At 41.5% G+C, this 18,288-nt stretch overlaps 1 protein-coding gene across 1 annotated transcript in view; it reads left to right on the forward strand.

Moving 5' to 3' along the window:
- The window catches only part of znf148 (zinc finger protein 148), a 47,423-nt gene extending 30,151 nt beyond the window's left edge, over window positions 1–17,272 (forward strand). Inside the window, exons 6-9 of the mRNA XM_068035167.1 lie at window positions 1,180–1,303; window positions 3,069–3,152; window positions 11,707–11,825; window positions 14,628–17,272. Of these exons, the coding sequence (XP_067891268.1) occupies window positions 1,180–1,303; window positions 3,069–3,152; window positions 11,707–11,825; window positions 14,628–16,229 (1,929 nt within the window). The 3' untranslated portion in view covers window positions 16,230–17,272. The remainder of the gene's footprint in view (window positions 1–1,179; window positions 1,304–3,068; window positions 3,153–11,706; window positions 11,826–14,627) is intronic.
- Window positions 17,273–18,288: the final 1,016 nt, after the last annotated feature.

The following is an 18,288-nucleotide window of genomic DNA, read 5'->3' on the forward strand; positions in this document are numbered from 1 at the left end:
CAGTAAGCTGGAGTACAATGACAAGTTGTTTGACTCTTGGAATTTGCTATGTTCACTGAGACATCGTGCTGGTAAAGGGTCTCTTGTTTAGGGGAGTTGTTACTGATGTTGAATTCAAGTACATATTTAATGTAAAAGTACTAAAATACAACAGCGAAGATAGGTTGAAAGTTAAGGAGGGACCTAAGAGAGGATTTCAAAATGATAAAAGGGTTGAAATGAACAAGCCATGAAAGATTGTTTCCACAGGTTGGTTTAAAAAAAAAATAACAGGGAAGTATAGAGTGAAGATTTTCATTAGGAAAATATAAGCAGTGAAGTGCAATGGTTGGCCACAGCAGCCTTGAATGAGGAAGCAAAAAAATGTGCAAGGGCTTTCACTCCTGGTCATTATCTGGTGACCTGTGCTGAAAGCTGCATGTATGTGTGTGCTTGTGGACACTGACTAAGGTGAAGATCAGACTCTTCTGTCCTGCCCCAGTGATTGTATTGATACCATCGAGACACACACTCGAAGAATGGTCACATGGGTCAAAATACCAGTTAAGGAGTGAAGAGCTGCTGGCCCTTGTGGACAAAGTACTCACATTTAGTCAGCGCCTTCAGCAGAGCTGGAGAGAAAAATAGGTTAAGAAAGAAAGTAGTTTATATCAGTGTTTTTAAAAGAATCATGATGTATGGAAATTTTTAATGTGAAATATTTATTGGGTACGCAGTAGATTATTTTCTTTAGTTTGTATTAGAAAATTTTTTCTTTGCCAACTCTTCAATTGCAGTGTCAGGTGCCCTAGTTTTCCATCATGCATTCTGTGTGGAGCCACAATTTAATTTGCAAATTGCTTTTCATCAATAAAAGCAATACTGCAGATGCTGGAAATCTGAAATATAAACAAAGTACTGGAAATACTCAGCAGGTCTGGCAGCATCTGTGGACAGAGAAACAGAGTTAACATTTCAGGTCGATAATCTTTCATCTGCTGAGTATTTCCAGCACTTTCTGTTATTGCTTTTTATCAAACCTGGCAATCTTAAGTTGCATTCAACTTTGTTACAGTTTAATTTTGACATCATTTTAGACCAGCATCTGTGGTTTGTCTAAGCAGAAGCAGTTGGATAACTTGACTAATAGGCTTTGTGTTGCAGTAAGATTGAACCTTGGTTCTTCACACTCTTCTTCAGATTCTAACGATAAATGAAGATGGATCACTTGGGCTAAAATGCCTGAAATCTCATATCTGTGAGCACTGTAATGCTGCCTTTCGTACAAACTACCATTTACAAAGACACGTTTTCATTCATACAGGTATACCTGGTCTGATTTGTATAAAATTGTTCATTAGATCCTATTTTTAAAATATGCAAGACGTGGTAGAATTTTACTGACAGAAATGTAATAAATTATCAAAGGCAACAAGCAATGTACATCTCAACAACAAGTCACGAGTGACATCCTATGTGATTGTGACAAAGATAAACTGTTCATCCTTGTCCTTCTTGACCTGTCTTTAGCCTTTGACATGCTTGACCACACCATCCCCCTCCAATGTGTCTCCAGTGTTGTCCAGCTGTATGGGACTGCACTTGCCTGGTTGCATTCTTATCTATCTAATTGTAGCTGGAGAATCAATTGCAGTGGCTTCTCTGCCTTCACTGTCACCTCTGGTGCCCTCCATGGATCTCTCCTTGGTCTCCTCCTATTTCTCGTCTACATGCTGCCCCTTTGACATCATCTGAAAACACCGCATCAATTTCCACATGTACACTGTTGTGTCCAACTCTCCCATACCACCTCTTCTCTTCACCCCTCCACTGTCTCTAATTTGTCAGACTGCTAGTCCGACACCAGTACTGGATGAGCACAATTTTCCTCCAGCTTAAATTTTGGGAGGACTCAGGCCTCTTCAGTCCCCGCTACAGATTCTGTTCCCTAGCCACAGACCTCATCCCTCTTCCTGGCAATTGATTGAGACTGAACCAGACTGTTTGCAGACTTGGTCATATTTGACCCTGAGATGAGCTTCTGAACACATATTCATGTCATCGCTAAGACCATCTATTTCCACTTGTGTGGCATTGCTGGAATTGCCCCGTCTCTGCTCATCTGCTGCTGAAACCCTATTCATGCCTTTGTTACCTCTAGACTTGACTATTCAGTGCTAGCCTGCCTCCCACGTTCTACCCTCCATAAACTTGAGCTGCCGGTGTCCTTACTCCCAAGTCCCATTTATCATCACCCCTGTGCACTCTGACCTACATTGAATCCCAGTTAAGCTGCACCTCGATTGTAAAATTCTCATCCTTGTTGACAAATCCCTCCATGGCCTTGCCCCTTCCTATATCTGTAATCTCCTCCAGCTCCACAACCCTCATACCTTCAGTAATTCTGGCCTCTTGAGCATCCCCGATTTTTAATCGCTCCATCATTGGTGGCTGTGCTTTCAGCTGCCAAGGGTCTAAGCTCTAGAATTGCTTTCCTAAACCTATACACCTCTCTTTTCTCCTTTATGGCACTTCTTAAAACCTACCCCTTTAACCAAGCTTTTGGACTTCTGCCCTAATATCTCTTTATGTGGCTCAGTGTCAAATTTTGTTTGATAATGCTCCTGTGAAGTGTCATGGAATGTTTTATTAGGTTAAAGGTGCTGTATACATACAATTGTTGTGAAACTAACTATATTTGTGATTTAATTGAATTACCATTTGTAGTTCTGTATTCTTTTGCCCCTTAGTGAAATATGAATTGTTGCAGATCAAGCTATTTACAAATTTTTTATTGACTGATACTATGTTGTCTGAATTTTCATGCTGATATTCATTCATAAGGTATATGATATAACACAATAGAAGAGCAATGCGTTGGACATACAAAAAGTTTTGGAAATTTGTTTGTCCCTCTATGGTAAACATAGAACATTCCCCTGCCACCATCCACCCCCCCCCCCCCCCCCCCCCCCCCACACCAAGCCAATTTTGATTTTGGCCAGTGTTTACAATGACTGAATAATTTGATATTTTACATTTTGCTACTCTTTGTTACGATGTCAAACATTTTTTCTTTTTTTTTTAAGGTGAAAAACCGTATCAGTGCAGTCAGTGTAGCATGCGTTTTATTCAGAAATATTTGCTGCAAAGACATGAGAAGATTCATACTGGTAAGTAGGATTGAATTCAGTGTATTGTGGATTGAAGGTGCAGTATTTTTAGTTCAGGTGTGTATCTTGTCTCCTGAAAAATTTCTTGTATACATATTTACAGAACACATCCTAGGCGATACTTCCTCATTTCCATTTGTGCTATTTACCTTTTTCCTCCACCAGTAAAATTTCACAATGTCAGTTGGTCAAAATGTAACCACTGTTGTAACCATAATAACTGAACAGTAACAGTATTTGACTTTCCCTGCCCCTGGAAAAAATTCCATGGCATCGAGAAGGTGGTGGGCACTCTACCCCTGGCCTTCCCTTGCCATGTTGAGGTGAGAGTGACTGCTCTTGACATCAAGGCAGTATTTGATCGAGTATGGCATCAAGGAGCCCTAGCAAACTGGAGTCAATGGGAATCAGGGAAAACTCTCCGCTGATTGGAGTCATACCTAGCGCAAATAAAGATGGTTGTGGTTGTTGGAGGTCAATCATCTCAGTCCCAGGACATCAGTGCAGGTGTTCCTCAGGGCAATGTCCTAGGCCCAACCATCTTCAGTTGCTTCATCAATGACCATCCATCATAAGGTCAGAAGTGGGGATGTTCACTGATGATTGCACAATACTCAGCACTATTCACGACTCCTCAGATACTGAAGCAGCCCATGTCCATATGCAGAAAGACCTGGACAATATCCAGGCTTAGGCTGATAAGTGGCAAGTAGCATTTATGCCACACAAGTGCCAGGCAATGACTATCTCTCACGAGAGAATCTAACCATCTCCCCTTGACATTCAGTGGCATTACCATCGCTGAATCCCCGACTATCAATATCCTAGGGGTCACCATTGACCAGAAACTGAACTGAAGTAGCCATATAAATACTGTGGCTACAAGAGCAAGTGAGAGGCTGGGAATTCTGCAGTGAGTAACTCGCCTCCTGTCTCCCCATTACCTGTCCACAATCTACAAGGCACAAGTCAGGAGTGTGATGGAATACTCTCCACTTGCCTGGATGAGTGCAGCTCCAACAACATTTGAAGCTCTAAACCAGCCAGGACAAAGCAGCCTGCTTGATTGGCACCCCATCCACCACCTTCAACATTCACTCCCTGCACCACCGACACATAGTAGCAGCAGTGTGTACCATCTACAAGATGCACTGCAGCAACTCACCAAGGCTTCTTCGACAACACCTTCCAAACCCATGACCTCTACCACCTAGAAGGAAAAGGGCAGCAGATGCATGGGAACATCATCACCTGCAAGTTCCCCTCCAAGCCGCACACCATCATGACTTGGAACTATATCGCTGTTCCTTCGCTGTCACTGGGTCAAAATCCTGGAACTCCCTAACAACACTGTTGGTGTACCTACACCTCAAGAAAGCAGCTCACCACCACCTTCTCAAGGACAATTGGGGTTGGGCAATAAATCTAGACCTAGCCAGCGACGCCCACATCCCAAGAACGATTAGAAAAAAAAGTTATGCCCCGCCTCCCAGCCTGTCCCTACAGGGCTGTTAAAATCCAGCCCAAGAAGACCAAAGTTCTTTGGGGACTTAAATGCAGGAATGAGTTTAGTGACCGGGAGCCAATGTATGTGGAAGATCAGGACTTTGGTGCATACCATATGGATGGCAGAGTTATGGATGAAGTAAGGGTTAAGGATGGCGAATGATAGGAGGCTTGCTGGGCAAATATTGAAGTACTCTAGTTTGGAGGTGAGAAAGACCTAATTGAATATTTCAGCAGAAAATGGGTTGAGGTATATTTATGATTATGATATGAAGTATTATGAAGGTGTACATTGGTGGTCTTTGACACTGGATGTGGGGTCAGAAACTCAACTCGGGGTTAAACAGAATACCATGGTTGTGAACAGTCTGGTTCAGTCTGGTACACTGGCTAGGGAAGGGGATGGATTCAGTGGCTTCAGTTTTCCCAACATTTAGGTGAAGCAAGTTGTGGCTCATCCAAGAATTGTAAATAGTCTTACAGCAGAGAGGTCAAAAGAGCATCCAAAATATCAGAGGTAGAACTTGGTAATGCTATCATACATGTGGAAGTTCAACCCATGTTGGCAGATGATGTTGTCATGGGGCAGAATGTAGGTGAGCAATAGGAGGAAGCCAAGGATGGATCTTTCAAGGACTCTGAGGTTACAGCGAGAGTGTGGGAAGAGAAACTTCATTGTTACAGATGCTCCAGCTACCATTGGTTAGGCAAGAGTGAATCCATGTAAAGGCAGTTCAACCAAGTTGGACAATTAAGGAGGTTGATGTGATCAGCTGTTAGAAGTTCCAGAGAATTCCAAGAGTCCAAGGATTACCTTTGACATCTCATAGCCTTTTAACTGGACTGTCACTCTGCAGCACTTCTGAACTAGTTACCATCATATGGCTTCCCAGAAAAGCTTGTTAATGACTAGGTTGTTATTTTGTTCTATCAGTGTCACTTATAGTTCATCCCCCTCCCCCCGCCGCCCCCCCACCCCCCCCAATAACCCTGCATTTTTTTCTCCTTCAAGTATTTATCCAAATCCCCTTTGAAGGCTACTATTGAATCTGTATCCAAAACTTTTTCAGAAATGCATTCCAAATACTAACCACTTGTGAGGAAAAATGTGTTTTTACCTGTCACCTCTGGTGCTTTTAAATCTGTGCCCTCTGGTTATTGATCCTTCAGCTATGAGAAAACGTTTCTCTTTATTTACTCTATCAAAATCCTTCATGATTTTCAACACCGGGCGGCACAGTGGCGCAGTGGTTAGCACCGCAGCCTCACAGCTCCAGCGACCTGGGTTCAATTCTGGGTACTGCCTGTGTGGAGTTTGCAAGTTCTCCCTGTGTCTGCGTGGGTTTCCTCCCACAGCCAAAAGACTTGCAGGTTGATAGGTTAATTGGCCATTATAAATTGCCCCTAGTATAGGTAGCTGGTAGGGAAATAGAGGGACAGGTGGGGATGTGGTAGGAATATGGGATTAGTGTAAGATTATTATAAATGAGTGGTTGATGGTCGGCACAGACTCGGTGGGCCGAAGGGCCTGTTTCAGTGCTGTATCTCTAAACTAAACATATCTGTCGATCTCTGACTTGAAGATTGACAACGACTGAACATCCGCAGCTGTCTGCGGTAGAGAATTTCAAGGGTTCACAACCCTTTTGAGTAAAGAAATTCCTCCTCATCTCAATCCTTTATTCTGGGTCTGTGAATCCTAGTGACCCCAGACTCTCCAGCAAAGGGAAAAATCCTCTCAGCATCTACTCCGTCAAGCTCGTTCTTCTAAACTGTAGGAATATAGGCCTTGTCTACTCAATCTCTCTTTATCTCTTCCCCTCGGCTCAGGAGTCAGGCTAGTGAATCTTTGTTGCACTCCCACTTTTTTTTTATTATTCATTCATGGGATGTGGGCGTTGCTGGCCAGGCCAGCATTTATTGCCGCCCATCCCTAATTGCCCTTGAGAAGGTGGTGGTGAGCGGCCTTCTTGAACTGCTGCAGTCCATGTGGGGTAGGTACACCCACAGTGCTGTTAGGAAGGGAATTCCAGGATTTTGACCCAGCGACAGTGAAGGAATGGTGGTATAGTTCCAAGTCAGGATGGTGTGTGTGGCTTGGAGGGGAACTTGCAGGTGGTGGTGTTCCCATGCAACTGATGCCTTTATCCTTCTAGGTGGTAGAGGTCGCGGGTTTGGAAGGTGCTGTCTAATAAGCCTTGGTGTGTTGCTGCAGTGCATCTTGTAGATGGTACACACTGCTGCTGCTATGCATCGGTGGTGGAGGGAGTGAATGGCATCCTATCCACAAACCATCAAGTGGGCTGCTTTGTCCTGGATGGTGTTGAGCTTCTTGAGTGTTGCTGGAGCTGCACTCCTCCAGGCAAGTGGAGAGTATTCCATCACTCCTGACTTGTGCCTTGTAGATGGCTTTGGGGAGTCAGGAGGTGAGTTACCTGCTGCAGGATCTGGTCAATGCTAACCCCCAAGATGTTGATAGTGGGGGATGCAGTGATTGTAATGTCATTGAATGTCAAGGGGAGATGGTTAGATTCTCTCTTGTTGGAGATGGTCATTGCCTGGCACTTGTGTGGCACCAATGTTACTTGCCACTTATCAGCCCAAGCCTGGATATTGTCCAGGTCTTGCTGCATTTCTACACGGACTGCTTCAGTATCTGAGGAGTTGCAAATGGTGCTGAACATTGTGCAATCATCAGCGAACATCCCCACTTCTGACCTTTTGATTGAAGGATGGTCATTGATGAAGCAGCTGAAGATGGTTGGACCTCGGACACTATCCTGATGAACTCCTGCAGTGATGTCCTGGAGATGAGATGATTGACCTCCAACAACCACAACCATCTTCCTTTGTGTTAGGTATGACTCCGACCGGCGGAGAGTTTTCCCCCTGATTCCCACTGACCTCAGTTTTGCTAGGGCTCCTTGATGCCATACTCGGTCAAATGCTGCCTTGATGTCAATGGTAGTTACTCTCACCTCACCTCTTGAGTTCAGCTCTTTTGTCCATGTTTGAACCAAGGGTGTAATGAGGTCAGGAGCTGAGTGGCCCTGGTGGAACCCAAACTGAGTGTCAGTGAGCAGGTTGTTGCTAAGCAATTGCCGCTTGATAGCACTGTTGACAACACCTTCCATCACTTTACTGATGATGGAGAGTAGATTGAGGGGGCGGTAATTGGCCAGGTTGGACTTTACTGCTTTTTGTGTACAGGACGTACCTGGGCAATTTTCCACATTGCCAGGTAGATGCCAGTGTTGTAGCTGTATTGGAATAGCTTGGGTGGGGGCACGGCAAGTTCTGGAGCACAGGTCTTCAGTACTATAGCTGGAATGTTGTCAGCATCCATAGCCTTTGCTGTATCCAGTGCCTTCAGTCATTTCTTGATATCATGTGGAGTGAATCGAACTGGCTGAAGACTGACATCTGTGATGCTGGGGACTTCAGGAGGAGGCCAAGATGGATCATCAATTTGGTACTTGTGGCTGAAATTTGTTGCAAATGCTTCAGCCTTATCTGTCACACTGATGTGCTGGGCTCCCGCAACATTGTGGATGGGGATATTTGTGGAGCCGCCACCTCCAGTTAGTTGCTTAATTGTCCACCACCATTCACGACTAGATGTGGCAGGATTGCAGAGCTTAGATCTGATCCGTTGGTTATGGGATCGCTTAGCTCTGTCTGTCGCATGCTGCTTGCGCTGTTTGGCACGCAAGTAGCTTCACCAGGTTGACACTTCATTTTGAGATATGCCAGATGCTGCTCCTGGCATGCCCTCCTGCACTCTTCATTGAACTAGGGCAGGTATATTCTTCCTTCGGTGAGGAAATCAAAACTGTACAGTTACCCGGGTGTGATCTCATCAAGGCCCTATACAATTGCAGTAAGACTACTTTACTCTTACATCTAATTACTTTCTGATAAAGGCTAACATCCCATTTGCTTTCCTAGTTGCTTGCTGTAGCTTCATGTTTACTTTCTGTGATTCATGTACAAAGTCTCTCCAAGCCCTCTGAATACCACATTTCCCACTCTCTCCACTTAAATGTTCTGCTTTTCTTCCTTCCCATATGGATAACTTCACATCTCTCTACATTATATCCCATCTGCCTTGTTCTTGCCCACTAATTTAACCTGTCTAAATCCTTTTGCAGGCTCTTGGCAACCTCCTCACAACTTACATTCTGACCTAACTTTGTATTGTCAGCAAACTTTCAAATCCCCTCTTCGCCTTCCCTACTTCAAGGAGGGCATCCCCAGCTTCTCTAATTTAGCTATGTAACTGTAGTCCCTCATCCCTGGAACCATTCTACTAAATCTTCCCTGTACCCTCTCCAAAGCCTCATGTCCTTCCTAGAGTGTTGTGGTGCCCAGATTTGATCTCAATACTCCAGCTGTATCTGAATTAGTGTTTTATATAAGTGCTAACAGTAGCAGCCTTAGCACTGCGATCAGCTAACTCAGCAGAGAGCAGGGATTAAATGTGGGATGTCCTGTGGCTCAGCTGCCCAGTCCCATAACCAGCTGAACTACTGGATGAATGACAATTGCACAATACATCAGTAAATATAAAGCCACTCAGTATCTATGCTACTGAATTTAACATTTCAAGTACCATCGCCACAATAGATTAACTGGTCATTCATCTCATGCAGATCCTTGTGGCGCATGCAAGGGAAGAAAGCTTCTTCCCAGTGAATTACTTTTGAAATGTAGCTATTTTATGGGCAAACATGACCGCCAATTTGCACACCGCAGTATCCCACAAGCAGCTATGACATCAGTGTCTAGTTATTCTGTTTTGGTTATATTTGAAGGATTACATTCAGTAGCATTTCACCTGTTTGGCTTTATAATTACTGATAAATTGTACAATTCCCATTCACCCAGTGGTTCAGCTGGTTAAGCCAGTGGGTACCTGAGTCCCACACACTTGTTTGGCATTCTTCCATCTCTGAAAGATGATGGACACACAGCAAGCCGTTCCTTCGCTGTCGCTGGGTCAAAGTCCTGGAACTCCCTTCCTAACAGCACTGCGGGTATACCTATCCCAAATGGACTGCAGCGGTTCAAGAAGGCAGCTCACCACCACCTTCTCAAGGGCAATTAGAGATGGGCAATAAATGCTGGCCTGGCCAGTGTCGCCCACATCCCATGAATGAATAAAAAAAACCAATTCATTTAGGTGGAGTGTCTTCTCTTGGTGCACCTTTGCAGATGGCTGTGAAGGCCAATCCTTAAGAGGCAGGTGCTGCACAGTGGAGACAGTGGCGCAGTGGTAATATCACTGGGCTAGTAATCAGGATGCCCAGGCCTAATGTCCTGGGGACACAGATTCAAATCCCACCATGGCAGCTGGTGGAATTTAAATTCAGTTAATTAAAAATCTGGAATTGAAAGCTAGTCTCAGTAATGGCACCATGAAACTATTATCAGTTGTTGTTAAAAACCCATCTGGTTCACTAATGTCTTTTAGGGAAGGACATCTGCCATCCTTACCCGGTCTGGCCTACATGTGACTCCAGACCCACAGCAATGTGGTTGACTCTTAACTGCCCTCTGAAATGGCCTAGTAAGTCACTCAATTCAAGGGCAATTAGGGATGGGCAACAAATGCTGGCCTTGCCAGTGACACACACATCCCATGAAAGAATTTAAAAAAGTGAAGCTGTCGAGTAATGCTATGAGTTGTTCTTGACATTGATATCTGTTGCCAAACTCTGTTGCAACTGGTAATCGTGGTAGTGCACGCCAGTCCCCAAGATGTCGCCATTTCCCTCTTTCACCAGCTAGTGACTCCCAGGTGTGATAGTCGACATTTAGGGCCTCCATGTCACACTTGCAAGCCTCCTTTGGAGCTTTGGGTGCCCCACAGGTTATCTGGCTCCAGCTACCTCACCATGAAGAAGGTCCTTGGATATGCGACTGTCTTCCATCCTGTGGATGTGTCCAATCTACTGAAGCTGCCTCTGATTAGTGCCAACGCACTTGGGAGCTCTGCCTTTGAGAGGACTGCCACATTTGTGATTTTGTCCTGTCAGGATATACCCATAATGCACCGCAGACAGTGAAGATGGAAATTGAGCTGCTTTTCCTGGTAGCTGTAAGTCGCCCGTGTTTCACAGCCATTCAGCAAGGTGCTGAGAACACTGGCCTTGTAAATCATCAGCTTGGTCCAAAGGGTCAGTGTTATCCCACGCATGTTTCTCAAGTCGGCCAAAGGTGGCAGCTACTTTCCGTATGCGAGTATCCAGCTCTGCATTGAGGGACAGATTGTCTGTCACCGTGGACCCAAAGTAGCAAAAGGTCCCACACAGCATACCACATTTAATCCCTGATCTGTGCTGAAGTTAGCTGATCTCAGTTAGGCCAGTGCTAAGGTTATCTTGGTTAGCATTCCGTCTTATGGGTTAGGGAAGGGAAATCACCCAAGGTTCCTGCTGCTCACTCTGTTTACTATTCATTTGTACATCTTCGACAAAGTGACAATTTTTTTTGTCTTTTTCAATAAATAATCTTGTTTGGCAGGCGCAGATTCCAATTGGCATGGTTTGTAACCTTTTCCCATGCAGTTAAAGTTTTTACAGAAGCTTAATTTTAGTTAGTGTTACGCCACGGTTCGCTATAAACGTGCACATGTAATGACATCCAATAGTAATTTCAACAAGTAATAATTAGTAGTAAATACCAAACATAGTAAACAGAGGATCCAGCTTGGATATGATGCATTCAGTTGCTCTGCTGATGCTTGTTCTCTTGACTAATATGTAAAAATGGCCAGGTGGGTGATGTACCAAAGGGCACTCAACATCCATGAAACCATAATCATTACCAGAAAGGGATGAACTGTTTTGAAGGAATAGAGAAAATTGGAGGGGAAAAAAGGATTTTTTCAAAAGCGCACATTTTCACAATAATGCTGATTTCTTGCATCTTGTAGCACTGTGGTCTTTGTTGTTCAAAAGATAATGAATTTATTAGTTTCGAGTTCATGTAAAATTAATACATTAACAAATGACTGAGTGTAAACATTTGGAAATGGCATTTTCAGGTGAAAAACCTTTTCAGTGTGATGAATGTGACATGAGGTTCATACAGAAATACCATATGGAGAGGCATAAGCGCACTCACAGTGGAGAGAAACCATATCAGTGTGAATACTGCCACCAGGTAGGAATTAACAAAGTTCTTGTCACTAAATGAGTGAAGCATAGATTAATCATAGAAGGTGGCCATTAACCCATCATACCTATACTGGCTCTCTGAAAAAGCTACCGATTTAGTTCCATCTCTCCCTGTTTTTTCCCTATGCCCTTTTTTCCTAATTTCAAACATGTATTCACTTCACTTTTAAAAGCTATTATGGATTCTGACTTCACCTCTTTCTGATGGACTATTTCATGTCCTATAGGAACAATATTAAAACTTTAGTGTGCGTGCAGTGCGGATTCACTGGTATGAGGAAATAAAATATGCAGGAAAGTACAGAACTACAAATTTCTCTCTAATCCACTTAAGTGATTAGTTTTAATCAAGGAGATAACATTGGCCCTGATTTACATTAGGTGATACCTACCTCTTGTCAGAGGTGATCTCTGCCCCAACCAGAATAGGATCCAGCTCTTGATTGCAGGAATACACTGAAACAATGTTCACCACATGAGGCAGCAACCATTTCCAAAGGACTACTATTCACTGGGTATAGAAGAACCACCTAACGTCCAATCTAGCTCTGCCCATGCATAACTTGTAAGCGTGACCTCTGGTCCTTCCTAATCTATTCAGTTGAAATATTTGATCCACATATACACACTTTAGATTCTTCTATGTTTTTCTACAGTGTACAGAGTGAGTCTCTTGAGCCTATCTTAGTAACTAATATGTTTTAAACTGGGCATTCATCTAATCGCCCTCCTTTCCGGTCTCCATATCCCCCACCATATGTGACCAAAACTGGACACAGTATTCTAACTGAAGCCTAACCAATGTCTTTTATACAAGGACAAAGACAAAAGCAAAATATTGTGGATGCTGGAAATCTGAATTAAAAACAGAAAATTCTGGAAATACTCAGTAGTTCTGGCAACATCTGTGGAGAGAGAAACAGTTACCGTTTCAGGTCAATGAGCTTTCATCAGAATTATAGTGAATTGTCCTGTGAATACACAATAAAATTATTTCCTGTTCACACTAGCTAAATCTTCACAACATTGGTCTTGAACCTTTAGATTTTGATTCACTAAAATACATAGGTATCTTTTACGACTGACTTTACATTTCCTTGTAGGTGTCAGCCTTGGTTCAGTGGTAGCACTCTCACCTCTGCTTGTGGGTTCAAACTCCACTCCAGATGTTTGAGCACATAATCTAACCTGATACTTTAGTTGAGCACTGAGACAGTGCTGCACAGCTAAAGGTATCGTCTCTTAGGTGAGAAGGACAGCACCTCTGAGGAAACTTTAAACCGAGGCCCAGTCTCTCTGCTTGGGTTGATGTAATAGATCCCATGATGTTCAGAGAAGAGCAGGGGAGCTATCCTAGTGTCCTGGCCAATAGCTGTCCTTCAACCAACATTACTAAAAAAAACTGATTATCTGATCAAGTCTTCCATTGGTGTTGTGGGATCCTTCTGGATGTGAATTTGTTACCGCCTTTCCCTACATTACGGCAGTAACTACACTTCAGAAGTATGTCGCATGGTGCTTCACAGCCAGTGACATCCTGAGGTTGTGAAAGGTGCTATATAAATGGAAGTCCTTTTTTGCCTTTTTTAGCATGTATGTATGTTAGCACTTGACCTGCCGTTGGCATAACATTACACTTTTGTCTAAGTTAAACATTATTTTGCAAACACTGGACCAATTCCCCAGCACATTAAATCTGCTGTAGTAGTTGAGCATCCTCTACAGTCCTAACCCCCTCTCATAGCTTGGTATCATAAACAGCTTTTAGCAAGTAGGTACAAATTTAATGAACTGAAATTTCAAAACACCATGCTTGTTCTTCAATATGCTCAACAATCCAGTAGCAGTTTATAGCTTAGAAATATAATTAATTTTATTTTTTGGATAATAACCTGAAGCTGTTGCTTCATGCTTGAGTTAACCCTCTGTCCCCATTCAGAAAATTTTTTGTCCTTACAATTATTTTGGTAACTAGGGTTGGCCAATGAATAATAACTTGTAGTGCTCCTGCTTTCTCAATTTGTACATTATGTTTTTCTTTATTTACAGCTATGAATAGCAGAAAAAACTGTTAAATCACAGTTGGAATTTGTATAATGTTGATTTCTTTAGCCACAATTATGCACATTTGTATTCTAAAATTAACTGAATTTATGCAGTCTGATAATTTACAAAATAATTTATTCAGATTTCCTGAATCATCATTTTATGGTAACCATTTTAGCTGATCAATTAATCAGCGGCTGCAGATTGTACAATACGACAAATGTCTGCTGCATGATTTTATTTTCCATAGAAGTGTGGAAATCATTATTTGCCAGATTCTGTATTCTTTCTTGTCTTCTGTAATATTGAAAAGTAAGGCCAAGATTAGCTCAATAAACTTAACTTTATTTTGTGTTTCAACTTAATTTCTTTGACCCAGTCCAATTGTTTCATTCTAAATCTTATTGCAACGCTTAATATTACTTCTGAGATATTTAAAACTGGTACTTTTAGTTCTACCTTGGCATAACCAAGCTATCCAATTTATATTAGGTGTAGCTGTTTCTTGCCTGTCTACTTCATTTTTTTCTGTAATATAACTGATTTTTCATGCAATAATCAATCTGGTTATCATTGTATATCAATGACATTAACATGTAATTTTTATCAGCTTTGCTATTATATAGCTGATAGTGTCTGATACTGAAAAATGAATCCATGTAGAAAATGTACATTTGTTTTTAGGTTTGTTAGAATCAAATTTAATGTTTATTCATTGTATTGACTAATGTGATTGTTTCAGTATTTCTCTAGAACTGATCGTGTATTAAAACACAAACGGATGTGCCATGAAAACAGAGATAAAAAACTGAAGTGTGCATTGAAGATGGGTGATATGGAAGGGAATGAGGAAGATCCAAACATTTCCTTGCAACATAAAGATAATCCACTACCACGGAAAAAGAAGCAAAAAACAGGTGAAAGATCCAAGTCTTCTATTCCACTCACTGACAAAGAGTGCACAGTAGAAAAATTGGACCAGAAAAAAGATGAGAATGAGAGTGATTATTCATCACTCTATAGTATTGCCTCAAAAGTGAAAGATGAATATATGGTGACTGAATACTCTGTTGAAATACCGCATTCATCCAACCGTGGTGACCCTCTAGAAAGTACATCTGGAGATATCCATCCACCAAAATTGGTCATCAAGAAAGTTAGCAGTAAAAGAAGTCAGAAACTAGAGTTGGAACCAAGCCAGGCAATGTCAGCATTATCCACCTATGAAGAAAATAAAGTTACAAAATATACTTACGAACTTATTGATAAACCAGGTCTGCTCGATTCTGAGGGAAACCATGACATTGATCAGGTGGATTCCTTACAGGAAGTTCCCAGTAAACCTGTGCACAGCAGTAACAATTATGATGATGCAATGCAGTTTCTGAAGAAGAGGCGTTACTTGCAAGCAGCAAGTAATAATAGTAGAGAATATGCTTTGAATGTAGGCCAGATAGCATCACAGCCATCTGTGACCCAAGCAGCTGTAGCTAGTGTCATTGATGAAAGTACAGCAGCATCTATGTTGGACTCTCAATCATTGAGTGTTGAAATAAAGAATAGTCATGACAAAAGTGGGATTCCTGATGAGGTACTGCAGACTCTGCTAGACCATTATTCTCATAAGGCAAATGGACAGCATGAAATGTCTTTTAGTGTCACTGATACAGAAGTGGCCTCAAGCATGTCAATAAACGCTTCAGATGTAACTGAGGTTGCCCAGACTGAGAGAGCTGGTGCAAGTTCCCAGTCAACATCTTCAGACAAAGCCAATATGCTCCATGAATATTCAAAATTTCTCCAGCAAGCTTTGGAAAGAACAAGCCAGAATGATGCATATTTACCCAGTCAGAGCCTTACTTTTGGAACGGATAGCCCAACCCTTTCAAGTCAACCATTGTTTTCTTCCATGGCCTCAATGACTATGCAGCGTGGCTTTAGGTCAGGCATGAATTCACCATTGCGACAATCTTCAGAGAAGTCCCACTATGGTTTAATGGTTGGTGAGTCCCAGCACTCCTTTTCTTTTTCAAGCGAGGAGACAAATCATAGCTCTGTCTCAGCACAAGAATTCTTGGATCAGATGACATCTCAAAAGAAAGTAGAGGCTCAGCCTGTCCATCAGGCCTACCAAATAGGTACATTTGAACAGACATTCAGAGCTCAGTACCAGAATGCAAGGGCTGGTGTACCTCCCCCATACAGTGCTGCCAATGGACAAGTAAACCTGAGAGTACGTGGGGCTAGTGCAGAGTTTTCAGAGTTTCCCTTAGTGAGTGTGCCAGAGGGAAGAGCTCAAATGACTGCTTCGCCAGATGCCACAGCTAGTCAGGCCTTTGGATAGTAGGAAACTGTAATCTTTGTAATGTAATTGGGGCTAGCACTTCAAAATGACAATTCTTGTATTATGCGCTGCTCTGTATAGGATGGAGTGCTGTATAATCAGTAGTTAATGCAGTTTTGGTTCAATTTAACACATTTATATAGAAGCCTCATGATCTAGGCCTCTCGGATATCAAAACACAATTGCGCTGCAGTGTAACATTGTTAAACGTATTTTCTTTGTATACTTCAGCCATGCACGGCATGTCCCAGGTTATTGTGATGTGGCAGAGTTTAACTCTTCTTTTACGCTGCTGCTGCTGCTGCTTTGCCTCACCTTGTAACATGTCCCAAATATCTTGGCACTTTTTAAAGGAAAAAAAAAATCAGTCACTGTTATTTGTAGGGTATAACCAAACTGATAAATTAGTTTCTTTGGATTTTCTTTAAATTTATGCACTTTTCTACTCAGATTTACTAAGATTGTAAACAAAAACTACCAATTTTGTTTGTTTGTAAAAGAATACTCTAAGGAGTAATTGGAACATAATTTTTATCTAACTTGCATCTTTACTGATGAGGGAGCCCACAGAACTGATGAATGAGAGCAAAATGGTATTCCACAGTTATCCATTGAGCATTCTATTTATACCACATTTAAAAAATTTAATTTTATTTATTTTAGAAATATATACGTGGGAATTTATTTCAGTGAGAATTGTTCTAAGCACAAAAGGTGCTTTAATACTTAGCTAGTTGTGTGATGCCGTTTTCACCTCTCCAAGATGTTGGGCTGCCTTATTAAAAATATAGTTGATATCCCTATTTTTGTATGTTTAGTGTATAAAACCATTTTATGTTCCCTTATAGAAAATATACCTGTTAATTTATATTGCAGTACCTATCCCTTTATCTGTATAATACCTTGTCTACGTAACAAGTTTTCAGTAATATATAATACAACTTATCCCACAAAATGTTACCAATTTATTAAATTTGCTGTAAATGTGATTTTGTTCCTTGTGGAATGCTACATTTTAAAGGTTGAACAGCTTAACCATTGAAGATCTTGTTTCCCATTCAATTGCACGTGTCAAATATTTGATGCAGTTTAACAAAATTTCTACAATTGAAACACGATTAAGAATCTTCCTTGAATATTATTAGTAAGTTGTCACCTAATTTGGAGAAATACAATTGTCAACATGTTGGTTTTCAGTCGGTAATTTAGTTATTGGTTTTGAGGCAAAAATTATTCAAATTGAGAGATAGCATTGGTTAAAACTCTTCTGAGATTTGTATGGTTTGGATATGTTACTGATCAGTGCAACCTTCGAGTTCCATGATGTGCTTTAAGAATGTTTCAACCAAAGATGTAAATTTTATATTTTTTATATTTATATCGTCTTTGTAGCATTTGAAACATTCTAATATTTACTGGTGGCAGGAGGTGTGTTAAATGATGTCCTAAGGAACTCTTAAATATCCTTCTAACCTTTTTTGTAATTTACCAGTGTTGACCACCATAACTACAGTCACTGCACTTCAAACTAATTCATTGGACATGAAGCGCTTTGAGACAGTCTGAGAGGTGCAATGTGGCACTATATAAATGCAAGTTCTTTATGCCCATGTGGAGTTTAATTGAGACTAAAACATTGTGTTTATGCAGTAATTATACATGTATATGTACATTTCATAAAAGCTCATCTAAGTTTCAGCTGTCCACCTACATTTTATGTTTCCGAACAGTAGTTCTGAAATCTTTCTTTATGCAAATATTGACATCCTAATTACACACTTTCCCAACTTTCAACAATGTCAGCGACCCAAAGAAACACAGTGCTATTAGCAGAAAACACTTCTAGTTTGCAGCAACATAAATAACATGCTCGTGAGTCCACAAGTAGACAGAGAAATATGAAGTACAAAATTCTCAATACTGTGCTCATAGTGCTTGGTATATCTGGCTTGAGGCAGACAGAGATCCATCCAAGTTGTGGACCCCTAGATTCTCTGTCAGATCCATTAGAGTTTGCAGACCCCAGTTTGAAAACCTAGGTTATAATTGAGCCAGTTAT

The sequence above is a fragment of the Heterodontus francisci genome, chromosome 7 (assembly GCF_036365525.1).
Source record: "Heterodontus francisci isolate sHetFra1 chromosome 7, sHetFra1.hap1, whole genome shotgun sequence".
Classification (NCBI taxonomy): Eukaryota; Metazoa; Chordata; class Chondrichthyes; order Heterodontiformes; family Heterodontidae; genus Heterodontus; species Heterodontus francisci.